Below are 19,901 nucleotides of genomic sequence, written 5' to 3' on the forward strand. Positions count from 1 at the left end.
TCTCCATATTTACCCCTCACAGGAACCCAGCGCTCTCTCCATCATATTTACCCCTCACAGGAACCCAGCGCTCTCTCTATCATATTTACCCCTCACAGGTACCCAGCGCTCTCTATCATATTCACCCCTCACAGGTACCCAGCGCTCTCTATCATATTTACCCCTCACAGGTACCCAGCGCTCTCTCCATCATATTTACCCCTCACAGGTACCCAGCGCTCTCTCCATCATATTTACCCCTCACAGGTACCCAGCGCTCTCTCTATCATATTTACCCCTCACAGGTACCCAGCGCTCTCTCCATATTTACCCCTCACAGGAACCCAGCGCTCTCTCCATCATATTTACCCCTCACAGGAACCCAGCGCTCTCTCTATCATATTTACCCCTCACAGGTACCCAGCGCTCTCTATCATATTCACCCCTCACAGGTACCCAGCGCTCTCTATCATATTTACCCCTCACAGGTACCCAGCGCTCTCTCCATCATATTTACCCCTCACAGGTGCCCAGCTCTCTCTCTATCATATTCACCCCTCACAGGTACCCAGCACTCTCCATCATATTCACCCCTCACAGGTACCCAGCGCTCTCTATCATATTTACCCCTCACAGGTACCCAGCGCTCTCTCCATATTTACCCCTCACAGGTACCCAGCGCTCTCTATCATATTTACCCCTCACAGGTACCCAGCGCTCTCTCCATATTTACCCCTCACAGGTACCCAGCGCTCTCTCCATATTTACCCCTCACAGGAACCCAGCGCTCTCTCTATCATATTTACCCCTCACAGGTACCCAGCGCTCTCTCTATCATATTTACCCCTCACAGGTACCCAGCGCTCTCTCTATCATATTTACCCCTCACAGGTACCCAGCGCTCTCTATCATATTTACCCCTCACAGGTACCCAGCGCTCTCTCCATCATATTTACCCCTCACAGGTACCCAGCGCTCTCTATCATATTTACCCCTCACAGGTACCCAGCGCTCTCTCTATCATATTCACCCCTCACAGGTACCCAGCGCTCTCTCTATCATATTTACCCCTCACAGGTACCCAGCGCTCTCTCCATATTTATCCCTCACAGGAACCCAGCGCTCTCTCCATCATATTTACCCCTCACAGGTACCCAGCGCTCTCTCCATATTTACCCCTCACAGGAACCCAGCGCTCTCTCTATCATATTTACCCCTCACAGGTACCCAGCGCTCTCTCTATCATATTTACCCCCACAGGTACCCAGCGCTCTCTCCATCATATTTACCCCTCACAGGTACCCAACGCTCTCTCTATCATATTTACCCCTCACAGGTACCCAGCGCTCTCTCTATCATATTTACCCCTCACAGGTACCCAGCGCTCTCTCCATCATATTTACCCCTCACAGGTACCCAGCGCTCTATCATATTTACCCCTCAGGTACCCAGCGCTCTCTCTATCATATTTACCCCTCACAGGAACCCAGCGCTCTCTCCATCATATTTACCCCTCACAGGTACCCAGCGCTCTCTCCATATTTACCCCTCACAGGAACCCAGCGCTCTCTCCATATTTACCCCTCACAGGTACCCAGCGCTCTCTCTATCATATTTACCCCTCACAGGTACCCAGCGCTCTATCATATTTACCCCTCACAGGTACCCAGCGCTCTCTCCATCATATTTACCCCTCACAGGTACCCAGCACTCTCTCCATCATATTTACCCCCCACAGGTACCCAGCGCTCTCTCTATCATATTCACCCCTCACAGGTACCCAGCGCTCTCTCCATCATATTTACCCCTCACAGGTACCCAGCGCTCTCTCTATCATATTTACCCCTCACAGGTACCCAGCGCTCTCTCCATCATATTTACCCCTCACAGGTACCCAGCACTCTCTCCATCATATTTAACCCCCACAGGTACCCAGCGCTCTCTCCATCATATTTACCCCCCCCCTCACAGGTACCCAGCGCTCTCTCCATCATATTTACCCCCCACAGGTACCCAGCGCTCTCTCTATCATATTTACCCCTCACAGGTACCCAGCGCTCTCTCCATCATATTTACCCCCCCCCTCACAGGTACCCAGCGCTCTCTCCATCATATTTACCCCCCCCCTCACAGGTACCCAGCGCTCTCTCCATCATATTTACCCCCCACAGGTACCCAGCGCTCTCTCTATCATATTTACCCCTCACAGGTACCCAGCGCTCTCTCCATCATATTTACCCCTCACAGGTACCCAGCGCTCTCTCCATCATATTTACCCCTCAGGTACCCAGCGCTCTCTCCATCATATTTACCCCTCACAGGTACCCAGCGCTCTCTCCATCATATTTACCCCTCAGGTACCCAGCGCTCTCTCCATCATATTTACCCCTCACAGGTACCCAGCGCTCTCTCCATCATATTTACCCCCCCCCTCACAGGTACCCAGCGCTCTCTCTATCATATTCACCCCTCACAGGTACCCAACGCTCTCTCCATCATATTTACCCCTCACAGGTACCCAGCGCTCTCTCTATCATATTCACCCCTCACAGGTACCCAGCGCTCTCTCCATATTTACCCCTCACAGGAACCCAGCGCTCTCTCCATATTTACCCCTCACAGGTACCCAGCGCTCTCTCTATCATATTTACCCCTCACAGGTACCCAGCGCTCTCTCCATCATATTTACCCCTCACAGGTACCCAACGCTCTCTCTATCATATTTACCCCTCACAGGTACCCAACGCTCTCTCCATCATATTTACCCCCCCCCCTCACAGGTACCCAGCGCTCTCTCCATCATATTTACCCCCCACAGGTACCCAGCGCTCTCTCCATCATATTTACCCCTCACAGGTACCCAACGCTCTCTCTATCATATTCACCCCTCACAGGTACCCAGCGCTCTCTCCATCATATTTACCCCCCACAGGTACCCAGCGCTCTCTCTATCATATTCACCCCTCACAGGTACCCAGCGCTCTCTCCATCATATTTACCCCCCACAGGTACCCAACGCTCTCTCTATCATATTTACCACCCCCCTCACAGGTACCCAGCGCTCTCTCTATCATATTTACCCCCCCCCCTCACAGGTACCCAGCACTCTCTCTATCATATTCACCCCTCACAGGTACCCAGCGCTCTCTCTATCATATTTACCCCTCACAGGTACCCAGCGCTCTCTCTATCATATTTACCCCTCACAGGTACCCAGCGCTCTCTCTATCATATTCACCCCTCACAGGTACCCAGCGCTCTCTCCATCATATTTACCCCCCCCCCTCACAGGTACCCAGCGCTCTCTCTATCATATTTACCCCTCACAGGTACCCAGCGCTCTCTCCATCATATTTACCCCCCCCCTCACAGGTACCCAGCGCTCTCTCTATCATATTCACCCCTCACAGGTACCCAGCGCTCTCTCTATCATATTTACCCCTCACAGGTACCCAGCGCTCTCTCTATCATATTTACCCCTCACAGGTACCCAGCGCTCTCTCCATCATATTTACCCCTCACAGGTACCCAGCGCTCTCTCTATCATATTTACCCCTCACAGGTACCCAGCGCTCTCTCCATCATATTTACCCCTCACAGGTACCCAACGCTCTCTCTATCATATTTACCCCCCCCCTCACAGGTACCCAGCGCTCTCTCCATCATATTTACCCCTCACAGGTACCCAGCGCTCTCTCTATCATATTTACCCCTCACAGGTACCCAGCGCTCTCTCCATCATATTTACCCCCCCCCTCACAGGTACCCAGCGCTCTCTCCATCATATTTACCCCCCACAGGTACCCAGCGCTCTCTCTATCATATTCACCCCTCACAGGTACCCAGCGCTCTCTCCATCATATTTACCCCCCCCCCTCACAGGTACCCAGCGCTCTCTCCATCATATTTACCCCCCCCCTCACAGGTACCCAGCGCTCTCTCTATCATATTTACCCCTCACAGGTACCCAGCGCTCTCTCTATCATATTTACCCCTCACAGGTACCCAGCGCTCTCTCTATCATATTTACCCCTCACAGGTACCCAGCGCTCTCTCTATCATATTTACCCCTCACAGGTACCCAGCGCTCTCTCTATCATATTTACCCCTCACAGGTACCCAGCGCTCTCTCTATCATATTCACCCCTCACAGGTACCCAGCGCTCTCTATCATATTTACCCCTCACAGGTACCCAGCGCTCTCTCTATCATATTTACCCCTCACAGGTACCCAGCGCTCTCTCCATATTTACCCCTCACAGGAACCCAGCGCTCTCTCCATCATATTTACCCCTCACAGGTACCCAGCGCTCTCTCCATATTTACCCCTCACAGGAACCCAGCGCTCTCTCCATATTTACCCCTCACAGGTACCCAGCGCTCTCTCTATCATATTTACCCCTCACAGGTACCCAGCGCTCTCTCCATCATATTTACCCCTCACAGGTACCCAACGCTCTCTATCATATTTACCCCCCCCCTCACAGGTACCCAGCGCTCTCTCCATCATATTTACCCCTCACAGGTACCCAACGCTCTCTCCATCATATTTACCCCTCACAGGTACCCAGCGCTCTCTCTATCATATTTACCCCTCACAGGTACCCAGCGCTCTCTATCATATTTACCCCTCACAGGTACCCAGCGCTCTCTATCATATTTACCCCTCACAGGTACCCAGCGCTCTCTCTATCATATTTACCCCCCCCCTCACAGGTACCCAGCGCTCTCTCCATCATATTTACCCCTCACAGGTACCCAACGCTCTCTCCATCATATTTACCCCTCACAGGTACCCAGCGCTCTCTCTATCATATTTACCCCCCCCCTCACAGGTACCCAGCACTCTCTCCATCATATTTACCCCTCACAGGTACCCAGCGCTCTCTCTATCATATTTACCCCCCACAGGTACCCAGCGCTCTCTCTATCATATTTACCCCCTCACAGGTACCCAGCGCTCTCTCCATCATATTTACCCCTCACAGGTACCCAACGCTCTCTCCATCATATTTACCCCTCACAGGTACCCAGCGCTCTCTATCATATTTACCCCTCACAGGTACCCAGCGCTCTCTCTATCATATTTACCCCCCCCCCTCACAGGTACCCAGCACTCTCTCTATCATATTTACCCCTCACAGGTACCCAGCGCTCTCTCTATCATATTTACCCCCCCCCTCACAGGTACCCAGCGCTCTCTCCATCATATTTACCCCTCACAGGTACCCAGCGCTCTCTCTATCATATTTACCCCTCACAGGTACCCAGCGCTCTCTCTATCATATTTACCCCTCTCAGGTACCCAGCGCTCTCTCCATCATATTTACCCCTCACAGGTACCCAGCGCTCTCTCCATCATATTTACCCCCCCCCTCACAGGTACCCAGCGCTCTCTCTATCATATTTACCCCTCAGGTACCCAACGCTCTCTCTATCATATTTACCCCTCTCAGGTACCCAGCGCTCTCTCCATCATATTTACCCCTCACAGGTACCCAGCGCTCTCTCCATCATATTTACCCCCCCCCCTCACAGGTACCCAGCGCTCTCTATCATATTTACCCCTCAGGTACCCAACGCTCTCTCTATCATATTCACCCCTCACAGGTACCCAGCGCTCTCTATCATATTCACCCCTCACAGGTACCCAGCGCTCTCTCCATCATATTTACCCCCCCCCTCACAGGTACCCAGCGCTCTCTCTATCATATTTACCCCTCAGGTACCCAACGCTCTCTCTATCATATTCACCCCTCACAGGTACCCAGCGCTCTCTATCATATTCACCCCCTCACAGGTACCCAGCGCTCTCTCTATCATATTTACCCCTCAGGTACCCAACGCTCTCTCTCCATATTTACCCCTCACAGGTACCCAGCGCTCTCTCTATCATATTTACCCCTCACAGGTACCCAGCGCTCTCTCCATATTTACCCCTCACAGGTACCCAGCGCTCTCTCCATATTTACCCCTCACAGGTACCCAGCGCTCTCCATCATATTTACCCCTCACAGGTACCCAACGCTCTCTCTATCATATTTACCCCTCACAGGTACCCAGCGCTCTCTCTATCATATTTACCCCTCACAGGTACCCAGCGCTCTCTCCATCATATTTACCCCTCACAGGTACCCAGCGCTCTCTATCATATTTACCCCTCACAGGTACCCAGCGCTCTCCATCATATTTACCCCTCACAGGTACCCAGCGCTCTCTATCATATTCACCCCTCACAGGTACCCAGCGCTCTCTCCATCATATTTACCCCTCACAGGTACCCAGCGCTCTCTCTATCATATTCACCCCTCACAGGTACCCAGCGCTCTCTCCATCATATTTACCCCCACAGGTACCCAGCGCTCTCTCTATCATATTCACCCCTCACAGGTACCCAGCGCTCTCTCCATCATATTTACCCCTCACAGGTACCCAGCGCTCTCTCCATCATATTTACCCCCACAGGTACCCAGCGCTCTCTCCATCATATTTACCCTCACAGGTACCCAGCGCTCTCTCCATATTTACCCCTCACAGGTACCCAGCGCTCTCTCCATATTTACCCCTCACAGGTACCCAGCGCTCTCCATCATATTTACCCCTCACAGGTACCCAACGCTCTCTCTATCATATTTACCCCTCACAGGTACCCAGCGCTCTCTCTATCATATTTACCCCTCACAGGTACCCAGCGCTCTCTCCATCATATTTACCCCTCACAGGTACCCAGCGCTCTCTATCATATTTACCCCTCACAGGTACCCAGCGCCCTCCATCATATTTACCCCTCACAGGTACCCAGCGCTCTCTATCATATTCACCCCTCACAGGTACCCAGCGCTCTCTCCATCATATTTACCCCTCACAGGTACCCAGCGCTCTCTCCATCATATTTACCCCCACAGGTACCCAGCGCTCTCTCCATCATATTTACCCCCACAGGTACCCAGCGCTCTCTCCATCATATTTACCCCCCACAGGTACCCAGCGCTCTCTCCATATTTACCCCTCACAGGTACCCAGCGCTCTCTCTATCATATTTACCCCTCACAGGTACCCAGCGCTCTATCATATTTACCCCTCAGGTACCCAGCGCTCTCTCTATCATATTTACCCCTCACAGGTACCCAGCGCTCTCTCTATCATATTTACCCCTCACAGGTACCCAGCGCTCTCTCTATCATATTTACCCCCACAGGTACCCAGCGCTCTCTCCATATTTACCCCTCACAGGTACCCAGCGCTCTCTCTATCATATTTACCCCTCACAGGTACCCAGCGCTCTATCATATTTACCCCTCAGGTACCCAGCGCTCTCTCTATCATATTTACCCCTCACAGGTACCCAGCGCTCTCTCTATCATATTTACCCCTCACAGGTACCCAGCGCTCTCTCTATCATATTTACCCCTCACAGGTACCCAGCGCTCTCTATCATATTCACCCCTCACAGGTACCCAGCGCTCTCTCTATCATATTTACCCCTCACAGGTACCCAGCGTTCTCTCTATCATATTTACCCCTCACTGGTACCCAGCGCTCTCTCTATCATATTTACCCCTCACAGGTACCCAACGCTCTCTCTATCATATTTACCCCTCACAGGTACCCAGCGCTCTCTCCATCATATTTACCCCCACAGGTACCCAGCGCTCTCTCCATCATATTTACCCCTCACAGGTACCCAACGCTCTCTCTATCATATTTACCCCTCACAGGTACCCAGCGCTCTCTCCATCATATTTACCCCCACAGGTACCCAGCGCTCTCTCCATCATATTTACCCCTCACAGGTACCCAGCGCTCTCTCCATCATATTTACCCCCACAGGTACCCAGCGCTCTCTCCATCATATTTACCCCCCCCCCTCACAGGTACCCAACGCTCTCTCCATCATATTTACCCCTCACAGGTACCCAGCGCTCTCTCCATCATATTTACCCCTCACAGGTACCCAGCGCTCTCTCCATCATATTCACCCCTCACAGGTACCCAGCACTCTCTCCATCATATTTACCCTCACCAGTTACCCAGTACTATCATATTTACCTTCCCCCCCCCCCCCACAGGTATCCAGCGCTCTCTCCATCATATTTACCCCCACAGGTACCCAGCGCTCTCTCCATCATATTTACCCCTCACAGGTACCCAGCGCTCTCTATCATATTTACCCCTCACAGGTACCCAGCGCTCTCCATCATATTTACCCCTCACAGGTACCCAGCGCTCTCTCTATCATATTTACCCCTCACAGGTACCCAGCGCTCTCTCTATCATATTTACCCCTCACAGGTACCCAGCGCTCTCTCCATCATATTTACCCCTCACAGGTACCCAGCGCTCTCTCCATCATATTTACCCCTCACAGGTACCCAGCGCTCTCTATCATATTCACCCCTCACAGGTACCCAGCGCTCTCTCTATCATATTTACCCCTCACAGGTACCCAGCGCTCTCTCTATCATATTTACCCCTCACAGGTACCCAGCGCTCTCCATCATATTTACCCCCCACAGGTACCCAGCGCTCTCTCTATCATATTTACCCCTCACAGGTACCCAGCGCTCTCTCTATCATATTTACCCCTCACAGGTACCCAACGCTCTCTCTATCATATTTACCCCTCACAGGTACCCAGCGCTCTCCATCATATTTACCCCCCACAGGTACCCAGCGCTCTCTCTATCATATTTACCCCTCACAGGTACCCAGCGCTCTCTCTATCATATTTACCCCTCACAGGTACCCAACGCTCTCTCTATCATATTTACCCCTCACAGGTACCCAGCGCTCTCTCCATCATATTTACCCCCACAGGTACCCAGCGCTCTCTCTATCATATTTACCCCTCACAGGTACCCAGCGCTCTCTCTATCATATTTACCCCTCACAGGTACCCAGCGCTCTCTCTATCATATTTACCCCTCACAGGTACCCAACGCTCTCTCTATCATATTTACCCCTCACAGGAACCCAGCGCTCTCTCCATATTTACCCCTCACAGGTACCCAGCGCTCTCTCCATATTTACCCCTCACAGGTACCCAGCGCTCTCTCCATCATATTTACCCCTCACAGGTACCCAGCGCTCTCTCCATATTTACCCCTCACAGGTACCCAGCGCTCTCTCCATCATATTTACCCATCACAGGTACCCAGCGCTCTCTCCATCATATTTACCCCCCCCCTCACAGGTACCCAACGCTCTCTCCATCATATTTACCCCCCCCCTCACAGGTACCCAGCGCTCTCTCCATCATATTTACCCCTCAGGTACCCAGCGCTCTCTCTATCATATTTACCCCTCACAGGTACCCAGCGCTCTCTCTATCATATTTACCCCTCACAGGTACCCAGCGCTCTCTCTATCATATTTACCCCCACAGGTACCCAGCGCTCTCTCCATATTTACCCCTCACAGGTACCCAGCGCTCTCTCTATCATATTTACCCCTCACAGGTACCCAGCGCTCTCTCTATCATATTCACCCCTCACAGGTACCCAGCGCTCTCTCTATCATATTTACCCCCACAGGTACCCAGCGCTCTCTCCATATTTACCCCTCACAGGTACCCAGCGCTCTCTCTATCATATTTACCCCTCACAGGTACCCAGCACTCTCTATCATATTTACCCCTCACAGGTACCCAGCACTCTCTATCATATTTACCCCTCAGGTACCCAGCGCTCTCTCTATCATATTTACCCCTCACAGGTACCCAGCGCTCTCTCCATATTTACCCCTCACAGGTACCCAGCGCTCTCTCTATCATATTTACCCCTCAGGTACCCAGCGCTCTCTCTATCATATTTACCCCTCACAGGTACCCAGCGCTCTCTCTATCATATTTACCCCTCACAGGTACCCAGCGCTCTCTCTATCATATTCACCCCTCACAGGTACCCAGCGCTCTCTATCATATTTACCCCTCACAGGTACCCAGCGCTCTCTCCATCATATTTACCCCTCACAGGTACCCAGCGCTCTCTCCATCATATTTACCCCTCACAGGTACCCAGCACTCTCTCCATCATATTTACCCCCACAGGTACCCAGCGCTCTCTCTATCATATTTACCCCCCCCCCCCACAGGTACCCAGCGCTCTCTCCATATTTACCCCTCACAGGTACCCAGCGCTCTCTCCATCATATTTACCCCTCACAGGTACCCAGCGCTCTCTCCATCATATTTACCCCTCACAGGTACCCAGCGCTCTCTCCATATTTACCCCTCACAGGTACCCAGCGCTCTCTCTATCATATTTACCCCTCACAGGTACCCAGCACTCTCTATCATATTTACCCCTCACAGGTACCCAGCACTCTCTATCATATTTACCCCTCAGGTACCCAGCGCTCTCTCTATCATATTTACCCCTCACAGGTACCCAGCGCTCTCTCCATATTTACCCCTCACAGGTACCCAGCGCTCTCTCTATCATATTTACCCCTCACAGGTACCCAGCGCTCTATCATATTTACCCCTCAGGTACCCAGCGCTCTCTCTATCATATTTACCCCTCACAGGTACCCAGCGCTCTCTCTATCATATTTACCCCTCACAGGTACCCAACGCTCTCTCCATCATATTTACCCCTCACAGGTACCCAGCGCTCTCTCCATCATATTTACCCCTCACAGGTACCCAGCGCTCTCTCCATCATATTTACCCCTCACAGGTACCCAGCACTCTCTCCATCATATTTACCCCTCACAGGTACCCAGCACTCTCTCCATCATATTTACCCCCACAGGTACCCAGCGCTCTCTCTATCATATTTACCCCCCCCCCACAGGTACCCAGCGCTCTCTCCATATTTACCCCCACAGGTACCCAGCGCTCTCTCTATCATATTTACCCCCCCCCCACAGGTACCCAGCGCTCTCTCCATATTTACCCCTCACAGGTACCCAGCGCTCTCTCCATCATATTCACCCCTCACAGGTACCCAGCACTCTCTCTATCATATTTACCCTCACCAGTTACCCAGTACTATCATATTTACCTTCCCCCCCCCCCACAGGTATCCAGTGCTCTCTCCATCATATTTACCCCCACAGGTACCCAGCGCTCTCTCTATCATATTTACCCCCCCCCCTCACAGGTACCCAACGCTCTCTCCATCATATTTACCCCTCACAGGTACCCAGCGCTCTCTCCATCATATTTACCCCTCACAGGTACCCAGCGCTCTCTCCATCATATTTACCCCTCACAGGTACCCAGCGCTCTCTCCATCATATTTACCCCTCACAGGTACCCAGCGCTCTCTCTATCATATTTACCCCCCCCCCCTCACAGGTACCCAGCGCTCTCTCCATCATATTTACCCCTCACAGGTACCCAGCGCTCTCTCCATCATATTTACCCCTCACAGGTACCCAGCGCTCTCTCCATATTTACCCCTCACAGGAACCCAGCGCTCTCTCCATCATATTTACCCCTCACAGGTACCCAGCGCTCTCTCCATATTTACCCCTCACAGGAACCCAGCGCTCTCTCCATATTTACCCCTCACAGGTACCCAGCGCTCTCTCTATCATATTTACCCCTCACAGGTACCCAGCGCTCTCTCTATCATATTCACCCCTCACAGGTACCCAGCGCTCTCTCTATCATATTTACCCCCACAGGTACCCAGCGCTCTCTCCATATTTACCCCTCACAGGTACCCAGCGCTCTCTCTATCATATTTACCCCTCACAGGTACCCAGCACTCTCTATCATATTTACCCCTCACAGGTACCCAGCACTCTCTATCATATTTACCCCTCAGGTACCCAGCGCTCTCTCTATCATATTTACCCCTCACAGGTACCCAGCGCTCTCTCCATATTTACCCCTCACAGGTACCCAGCGCTCTCTCTATCATATTTACCCCTCACAGGTACCCAGCGCTCTATCATATTTACCCCTCAGGTACCCAGCGCTCTCTCTATCATATTTACCCCTCACAGGTACCCAGCGCTCTCTCTATCATATTTACCCCTCACAGGTACCCAGCGCTCTCTATCATATTTACCCCTCACAGGTACCCAGCGCTCTCTCCATCATATTTACCCCTCACAGGTACCCAGCGCTCTCTCCATCATATTTACCCCTCACAGGTACCCAGCACTCTCTCCATCATATTTACCCCCACAGGTACCCAGCGCTCTCTCTATCATATTTACCCCCCCCCCCACAGGTACCCAGCGCTCTCTCCATATTTACCCCTCACAGGTACCCAGCGCTCTCTCCATCATATTTACCCCTCACAGGTACCCAGCGCTCTCTCCATCATATTTACCCCTCACAGGTACCCAGCGCTCTCTCCATATTTACCCCTCACAGGTACCCAGCGCTCTCTCTATCATATTTACCCCTCACAGGTACCCAGCACTCTCTATCATATTTACCCCTCACAGGTACCCAGCACTCTCTATCATATTTACCCCTCAGGTACCCAGCGCTCTCTCTATCATATTTACCCCTCACAGGTACCCAGCGCTCTCTCCATATTTACCCCTCACAGGTACCCAGCGCTCTCTCTATCATATTTACCCCTCACAGGTACCCAGCGCTCTATCATATTTACCCCTCAGGTACCCAGCGCTCTCTCTATCATATTTACCCCTCACAGGTACCCAGCGCTCTCTCTATCATATTTACCCCTCACAGGTACCCAACGCTCTCTCCATCATATTTACCCCTCACAGGTACCCAGCGCTCTCTCCATCATATTTACCCCTCACAGGTACCCAGCGCTCTCTCCATCATATTTACCCCTCACAGGTACCCAGCACTCTCTCCATCATATTTACCCCTCACAGGTACCCAGCACTCTCTCCATCATATTTACCCCCACAGGTACCCAGCGCTCTCTCTATCATATTTACCCCCCCCCCCACAGGTACCCAGCGCTCTCTCCATATTTACCCCTCACAGGTACCCAGCGCTCTCTCCATCATATTCACCCCTCACAGGTACCCAGCACTCTCTCTATCATATTTACCCTCACCAGTTACCCAGTACTATCATATTTACCTTCCCCCCCCCCCACAGGTATCCAGCGCTCTCTCCATCATATTTACCCCCACAGGTACCCAGCGCTCTCTCCATCATATTTACCCCTCACAGGTACCCAGCGCTCTCTCCATCATATTTACCCCTCACAGGTACCCAGCGCTCTCTCCATCATATTTACCCCTCACAGGTACCCAGCGCTCTCTCCATCATATTCACCCCTCACAGGTACCCAGCACTCTCTCTATCATATTTACCCTCACCAGTTACCCAGTACTATCATATTTACCTTCCCCCCCCCCCACAGGTATCCAGTGCTCTCTCCATCATATTTACCCCCACAGGTACCCAGCGCTCTCTCTATCATATTTACCCCCCCCCCCCTCACAGGTACCCAACGCTCTCTCCATCATATTTACCCCTCACAGGTACCCAGCGCTCTCTCCATCATATTTACCCCTCACAGGTACCCAGCGCTCTCTCCATCATATTTACCCCTCACAGGTACCCAGCGCTCTCTCCATCATATTTACCCCTCACAGGTACCCAGCGCTCTCTCTATCATATTTACCCCCCCCCCTCACAGGTACCCAGCGCTCTCTCCATCATATTTACCCCTCACAGGTACCCAGCGCTCTCTCCATCATATTTACCCCTCACAGGTACCCAGCGCTCTCTCCATCATATTTACCCCTCACAGGTACCCAGCACTCTCTCCATCATATTTACCCCTCACAGGTACCCAGCACTCTCTCCATCATATTTACCCCCACAGGTACCCAGCGCTCTCTCTATCATATTTACCCCCCCCCCCTCACAGGTACCCAGCGCTCTCTCTATCATATTTACCCCTCACAGGTACCCAGCGCTCTCTCCATCATATTCACCCCTCACAGGTACCCAGCACTCTCTCTATCATATTTACCCTCACCAGTTACCCAGTACTATCATATTTACCTTCCCCCCCCCCCACAGGTATCCAGTGCTCTCTCCATCATATTTACCCCCACAGGTACCCAGCGCTCTCTATATCATATTTACCCCCACCCCCCACACACCAGGCAGTGTGTTCCAGGACCCAGCACTCTCTGTGTTAACAACCTGCTCCACATATCTGCTTTCACCTTCTACATTTTCACCCCCGGGTTGACAGTCAGCATGGACTCGTTGGGCCAAAGGGTCAGCACCCTCAATACACGCCACTCCACCCATCGACCTCCAAAGTGACAGTGTCAGCCCCTCTTTCCTTCTCTCACTCACTGACATAAATCACCACCCGACACTCACACTCACTCTCTCACACACAGATACAGACGTGCATGCACACCCTATACACAATAATGTACATAAACACTCACACACACACTCCCCCAGCCCTGTCTGAAAACTAACAGAGACACACACACTCCCCCAGCCCTGTCTACACACACACACACACACACACACACACACACTCCCCCAGCCCTGTCTGAAAACTAACAGAGACACACACACTCCCCCAGCCCTGTCTACACACACACACACACACTCCCCCAGCCCTGTCTACACACACACACACACTCCCCCAGCCCTGTCTGAAAACTAACAGAGACACACACACTCCCCCAGCCCTGTCTACACACACACACACACACACACACACACACACTCCCCCAGCCCTGTCTGAAAACTAACAGAGACACACACACTCCCCCAGCCCTGTCTACACACACACACACACACACTCCCCCAGCCCTGTCTACACACACACACACACTCCCCCAGCCCTGTCTACACACACACACACACACACACTCCCCCAGCCCTGTCTACACACACACACACACTCCCCCAGCCCTGTCTACACACACACACACACACACACTCCCCCAGCCCTGTCTACACACACACACACACACACACACACACACTCCCCCAGCCCTGTCTGAAAACTAACAGAGACACACACACTCCCCCAGCCCTGTCTACACACACACACACACTCCCCCAGCCCTGTCTACACACACACACACACACACACTCCCCCAGCCCTGTCTACACACACACACACACACACACACACACTCCCCCAGCCCTGTCTACACACACACACACACACACACTCCCCCAGCCCTGTCTGAAAACTAACAGAGACACACACACTCCCCCAGCCCTGTCTACACACACACACACACACACACACACACACACTCCCCCAGCCCTGTCTGAAAACTAACAGAGACACACACACTCCCCCAGCCCTGTCTACACACACACACACACTCCCCCAGCCCTGTCTACACACACACACACACACACACACACTCCCCCAGCCCTGTCTACACACACACACACACACACACACACTCCCCCAGCCCTGTCTACACACACACACACACACACTCCCCCAGCCCTGTCTACACACACACACACACACACACACACACACTCCCCCAGCCCTGTCTACACACACACACACACACACACTCCCCCAGCCCTGTCTACACACACACACACACACACACTCCCCCAGCCCTGTCTACACACACACACACACACACACACACACTCCCCCAGCCCTGTCTACACACACACACACACACACACTCCCCCAGCCCTGTCTGAAAACTAACAGAGACACACACACTCCCCCAGCCCTGTCTACACACACACACACACACACACACACTCCCCCAGCCCTGTCTACACACACACACACACACACTCCCCCAGCCCTGTCTGAAAACTAACAGAGACACACACACTCCCCCAGCCCTGTCTACACACACACACACACACACACACACTCCCCCAGCCCTGTCTGAAAACTAACAGAGACACACACACTCCCCCAGCCCTGTCTGAAAACTAACAGAGACACACACACTCCCCCAGCCCTGTCTACACACACACACACACTCCCCCAGCCCTGTCTACACACACACACACACACACACACACACACACACTCCCCCAGCCCTGTCTACACACACACACACACACACACTCCCCCAGCCCTGTCTACACACACACACACACACACACACTCCCCCGGCCCTGTCTACACACACACACACACACACACACACACACTCCCCCGGCCCTGTCTACACACACACACACACACACACACACACACACTCCCCCAGCCCTGTCTGAAAACTAACAGAGACACACACACTCCCCCAGCCCTGTCTATACACACACACACACACACACACACACACAGACACACACACACTCCCCCAGCCCTGTCTATACACACACACACACTCCCCCAGCCCTGTCTATACACACACACACACACACACACACTCCCAGCCCTGTCTACACACACACACACACACAGACACACACAGACACACACAGACACTCCCCCAGCCCTGTCTATACACACACACACACACTCCCCCAGCCCTGTCTATACACACACACACACACACACACTCCCCCAGCCCTGTCTACACACACACACACACTCCCCCAGCCCTGTCTACACACACACACACACACACACACACACTCCCCCAGCCCTGTCTACACACACACACACACACACTCCCCCAGCCCTGTCTACACACACACACAGACACACACACACACTCCCCCAGCCCTGTCTACACACACACACACACACACACACACACACACTCCCCCAGCCCTGTCTACACACACACACACACACACTCCCCCGGCCCTGTCTTTACACACACACACACACACACTCCCCCAGCCCTGTCTATACACACACACACACACACACTCCCCCAGCCCTGTCTACACACACACACACACTCCCCCAGCCCTGTCTACACACACACACACACAGACACTCCCCCAGCCCTGTCTACACACACACACAGACACACACACAGACTCCCCCGGCCCTGTCTATACACACACAGACACACACACAGACTCCCCCGGCCCTGTCTATACACACACACACACACACACACACACTCCCCCAGCCCTGTCTACACACACACACACACACACTCCCCCAGCCCTGTCTACACACACACACACACAGACACACACACACACACTCCCCCAGCCCTGTCTACACACACACACACACACACACACACACTCCCCCAGCCCTGTCTACACACACACACACACACACACACACACTCCCCCAGCCCTGTCTACACACACACACACACACACACACACACACACACTCCCCCAGCCCTGTCTACACACACACACACACACACACTCCCCCAGCCCTGTCTACACACACACACACACACACACACACACACTCCCCCGGCCCTGTCTATACACACACACACACACACTCCCCCGGCCCTGTCTACACACACACACACACACACACTCCCCCGGCCCTGTCTATACACACACACACACACACTCCCCCGGCCCTGTCTACACACACACACACACACACACACACTCCCCCGGCCCTGTCTACACACACACACACACACACACTCCCCCAGCCCTGTCTACACACACACACACACACACACACACACACTCCCCCAGCCCTGTCTACACACACACACACACACACACTCCCCCGGCCCTGTCTACACACACACACACACACACACACTCCCCCGGCCCTGTCTACACACACACACACACAGACACACACACACTCCCCCGGCCCTGTCTATACACCCACACACACACACACTCCCCCGGCCCTGTCTACACACACACACACACACACACACACACACACACTCCCCCAGCCCTGTCTACACACACATACACACACACTCCCCCGGCCCTGTCTACACACACACACACACACACACACACACACACTCCCCCAGCCCTGTCTACACACACACACACTCCCCCGGCCCTGTCTACACACACACACACACACACACACACACACTCCCCCAGCCCTGTCTACACACACACACACTCCCCCGGCCCTGTCTACACACACACACACACACACACACACTCCCCCAGCCCTGTCTACACACACACACACACACACACACTCCCCCAGCCCTGTCTACACACACACACACACACACACACACACACACACACACACACACACACACACACACACACACACACACACACACACACACTCCCCCGGCCCTGTCTACACACACACACAGACACACACACACTCCCCCGGCCCTGTCTACACACACACACACACACACACACACACACACTCCCCCGGCCCTGTCTATACACACACACACCTGCTCAGGTTAGTGGTCCCACTCCGTTATACAAAGTAAAGCATCACCACCTTCCCCCACCCCTCCCTCCACCCGCTCCCAGGTGCCGATCTCGCCAAGTTCAATGGTGCAGTGGTATGACCATCGACTATCAGAGCTTACCCTCATCACATCCCACCTCCTGAAGGAACAGAAATCAGACACGTTCATCCAGTCGCAATACCTCAGTCTCTGAACACAGAGCTCCAAACATGGAGAACGCAACCCAGGAACAGGCCATTTGGCCCACAACGTCCATGCTGAACACCATGCCAAATTAAACTAAATCTCTCTGCCTGCATATGATCCACATCCCTCCAATCCCTGTACATTCATGTGTCTAACAGTCTGCGCTAATCAACCCTATGGTATCCATTTCTACTCCACGCACCCACCTCCCTCTGAGTAAAAGGGAGATGAGCCCCATACATTTTGAAACAAGAACAGTGCAGTAGTGTAGCAGTTAGCATACCACTTCACAGCGCCAGCAGTCAGTTCAATATCACTGCAGCGCTGTCCGATGGGAGTTCGTGCATTCTCCCCCTGACCAGCGTGGGTGCCCCCGACTGCTCCGGTTTCCTCCCGACGTACCGGTTAGGGTTAATAGTTGTGGGCATGAGCAGGGGGGCACTCGCGGGCTGCCCAGCACATCCTCGGACTGTGCTGGTTGTTGACGCAAACAACACATTTCACTGTATTGACGTACATGGGACAAATAAAGCCAATCTTTAATCATACCTGCCTCCACCAGACATTCCAGTTACCTATGACTCTCTTTGTAAAAATAAATTTTGCCCCAGGTATTTTAAGCCTCCCCCTCCCTTGCCTTAAATACACTGTGGGTTTCTGCTCTCCTTCACACAAGTGCCCTCTGCACAGTCCCCACGCCGATCTCCCCTCTTACCTTGAGGGTTCTGTTGAAGGCTCCGTCTCATCCAGTCGTAGGGATTCCGCTTGGGCGAGCCAGGCGAGAGCTGGGGGACGGCTGCGTTGACGGGCGGAAGGAGCCCAGCTGCACCTTGCGGCTGAACGGCAGCAAATTCCGAGGGCCCGAAGGGGAGCTGCGACCCTGCGGAGCTCACGGGCACGGGGGCCGCCCCGCCGTAACTGTGCCATTCCTCCCGGGGTGGCATGTAGGGGGGACCCCAGGTCCCGGCCGGCTGGGTGTGGTGGGTGTGGTGAGGGTCAGGTCCGATGCTGGGGACGTGGTAACTAGGGAAGTCGGGGTACTGAGACGTGGGCGGAGGGGGAGGAGGAGGCGCAAAGTTCTGGGGGTTCAGGTTGAGAGCAGGGTGCCGCACAGAGTTAGAGTACATGTTCCCCTCCTTATCCAGAAGATAGCTGACATACATGTTGGCAGGCTCCAGTTCGGACCATGCTGCCTTCAACACTCCCCCGTCGAAGGACGCCTCTGGGCTCCACGCAGGGACCACAGCACTCCCTCCGCCACACGTAGATTGGCACACACGTATACACACACGTACAGACACAAACACACACACACATGCGCACACCCTCGCTCACACACACACACAACCTCAAGTTTCTCATTAACCACCTCTTGCTTAAAGCACACCTCGACATCTCTCTCTCTCTGTTTAACAGATTCACGAATTTGCATCGGAGGAGATTAGTGGCTGGGATCACAAGGTGAAGGAGGGGACGGAGTTTCTCTCCAGCCCACTATTGACAGAGAAAAGTTGAAACACCAA

The 19,901-nt window shown here is 53.2% G+C and overlaps 1 protein-coding gene across 1 annotated transcript in view; it reads right to left on the minus strand.

Annotated features, from left to right (window-relative positions):
- The window catches only part of cdx1b (caudal type homeobox 1 b), a 132,579-nt gene extending 112,902 nt beyond the window's left edge, over positions 1 to 19,677 (minus strand). The window contains exon 1 of the mRNA XM_059989952.1: positions 19,094 to 19,677. Coding sequence (XP_059845935.1) covers positions 19,094 to 19,541 — 448 coding nt within the window. The 5' untranslated portion in view covers positions 19,542 to 19,677. The remainder of the gene's footprint in view (positions 1 to 19,093) is intronic.
- Positions 19,678 to 19,901: the final 224 nt, after the last annotated feature.

The sequence above is a fragment of the Hypanus sabinus genome, chromosome 15 (genome assembly GCF_030144855.1).
Source record: "Hypanus sabinus isolate sHypSab1 chromosome 15, sHypSab1.hap1, whole genome shotgun sequence".
Taxonomy (NCBI): Eukaryota; Metazoa; Chordata; class Chondrichthyes; order Myliobatiformes; family Dasyatidae; genus Hypanus; species Hypanus sabinus.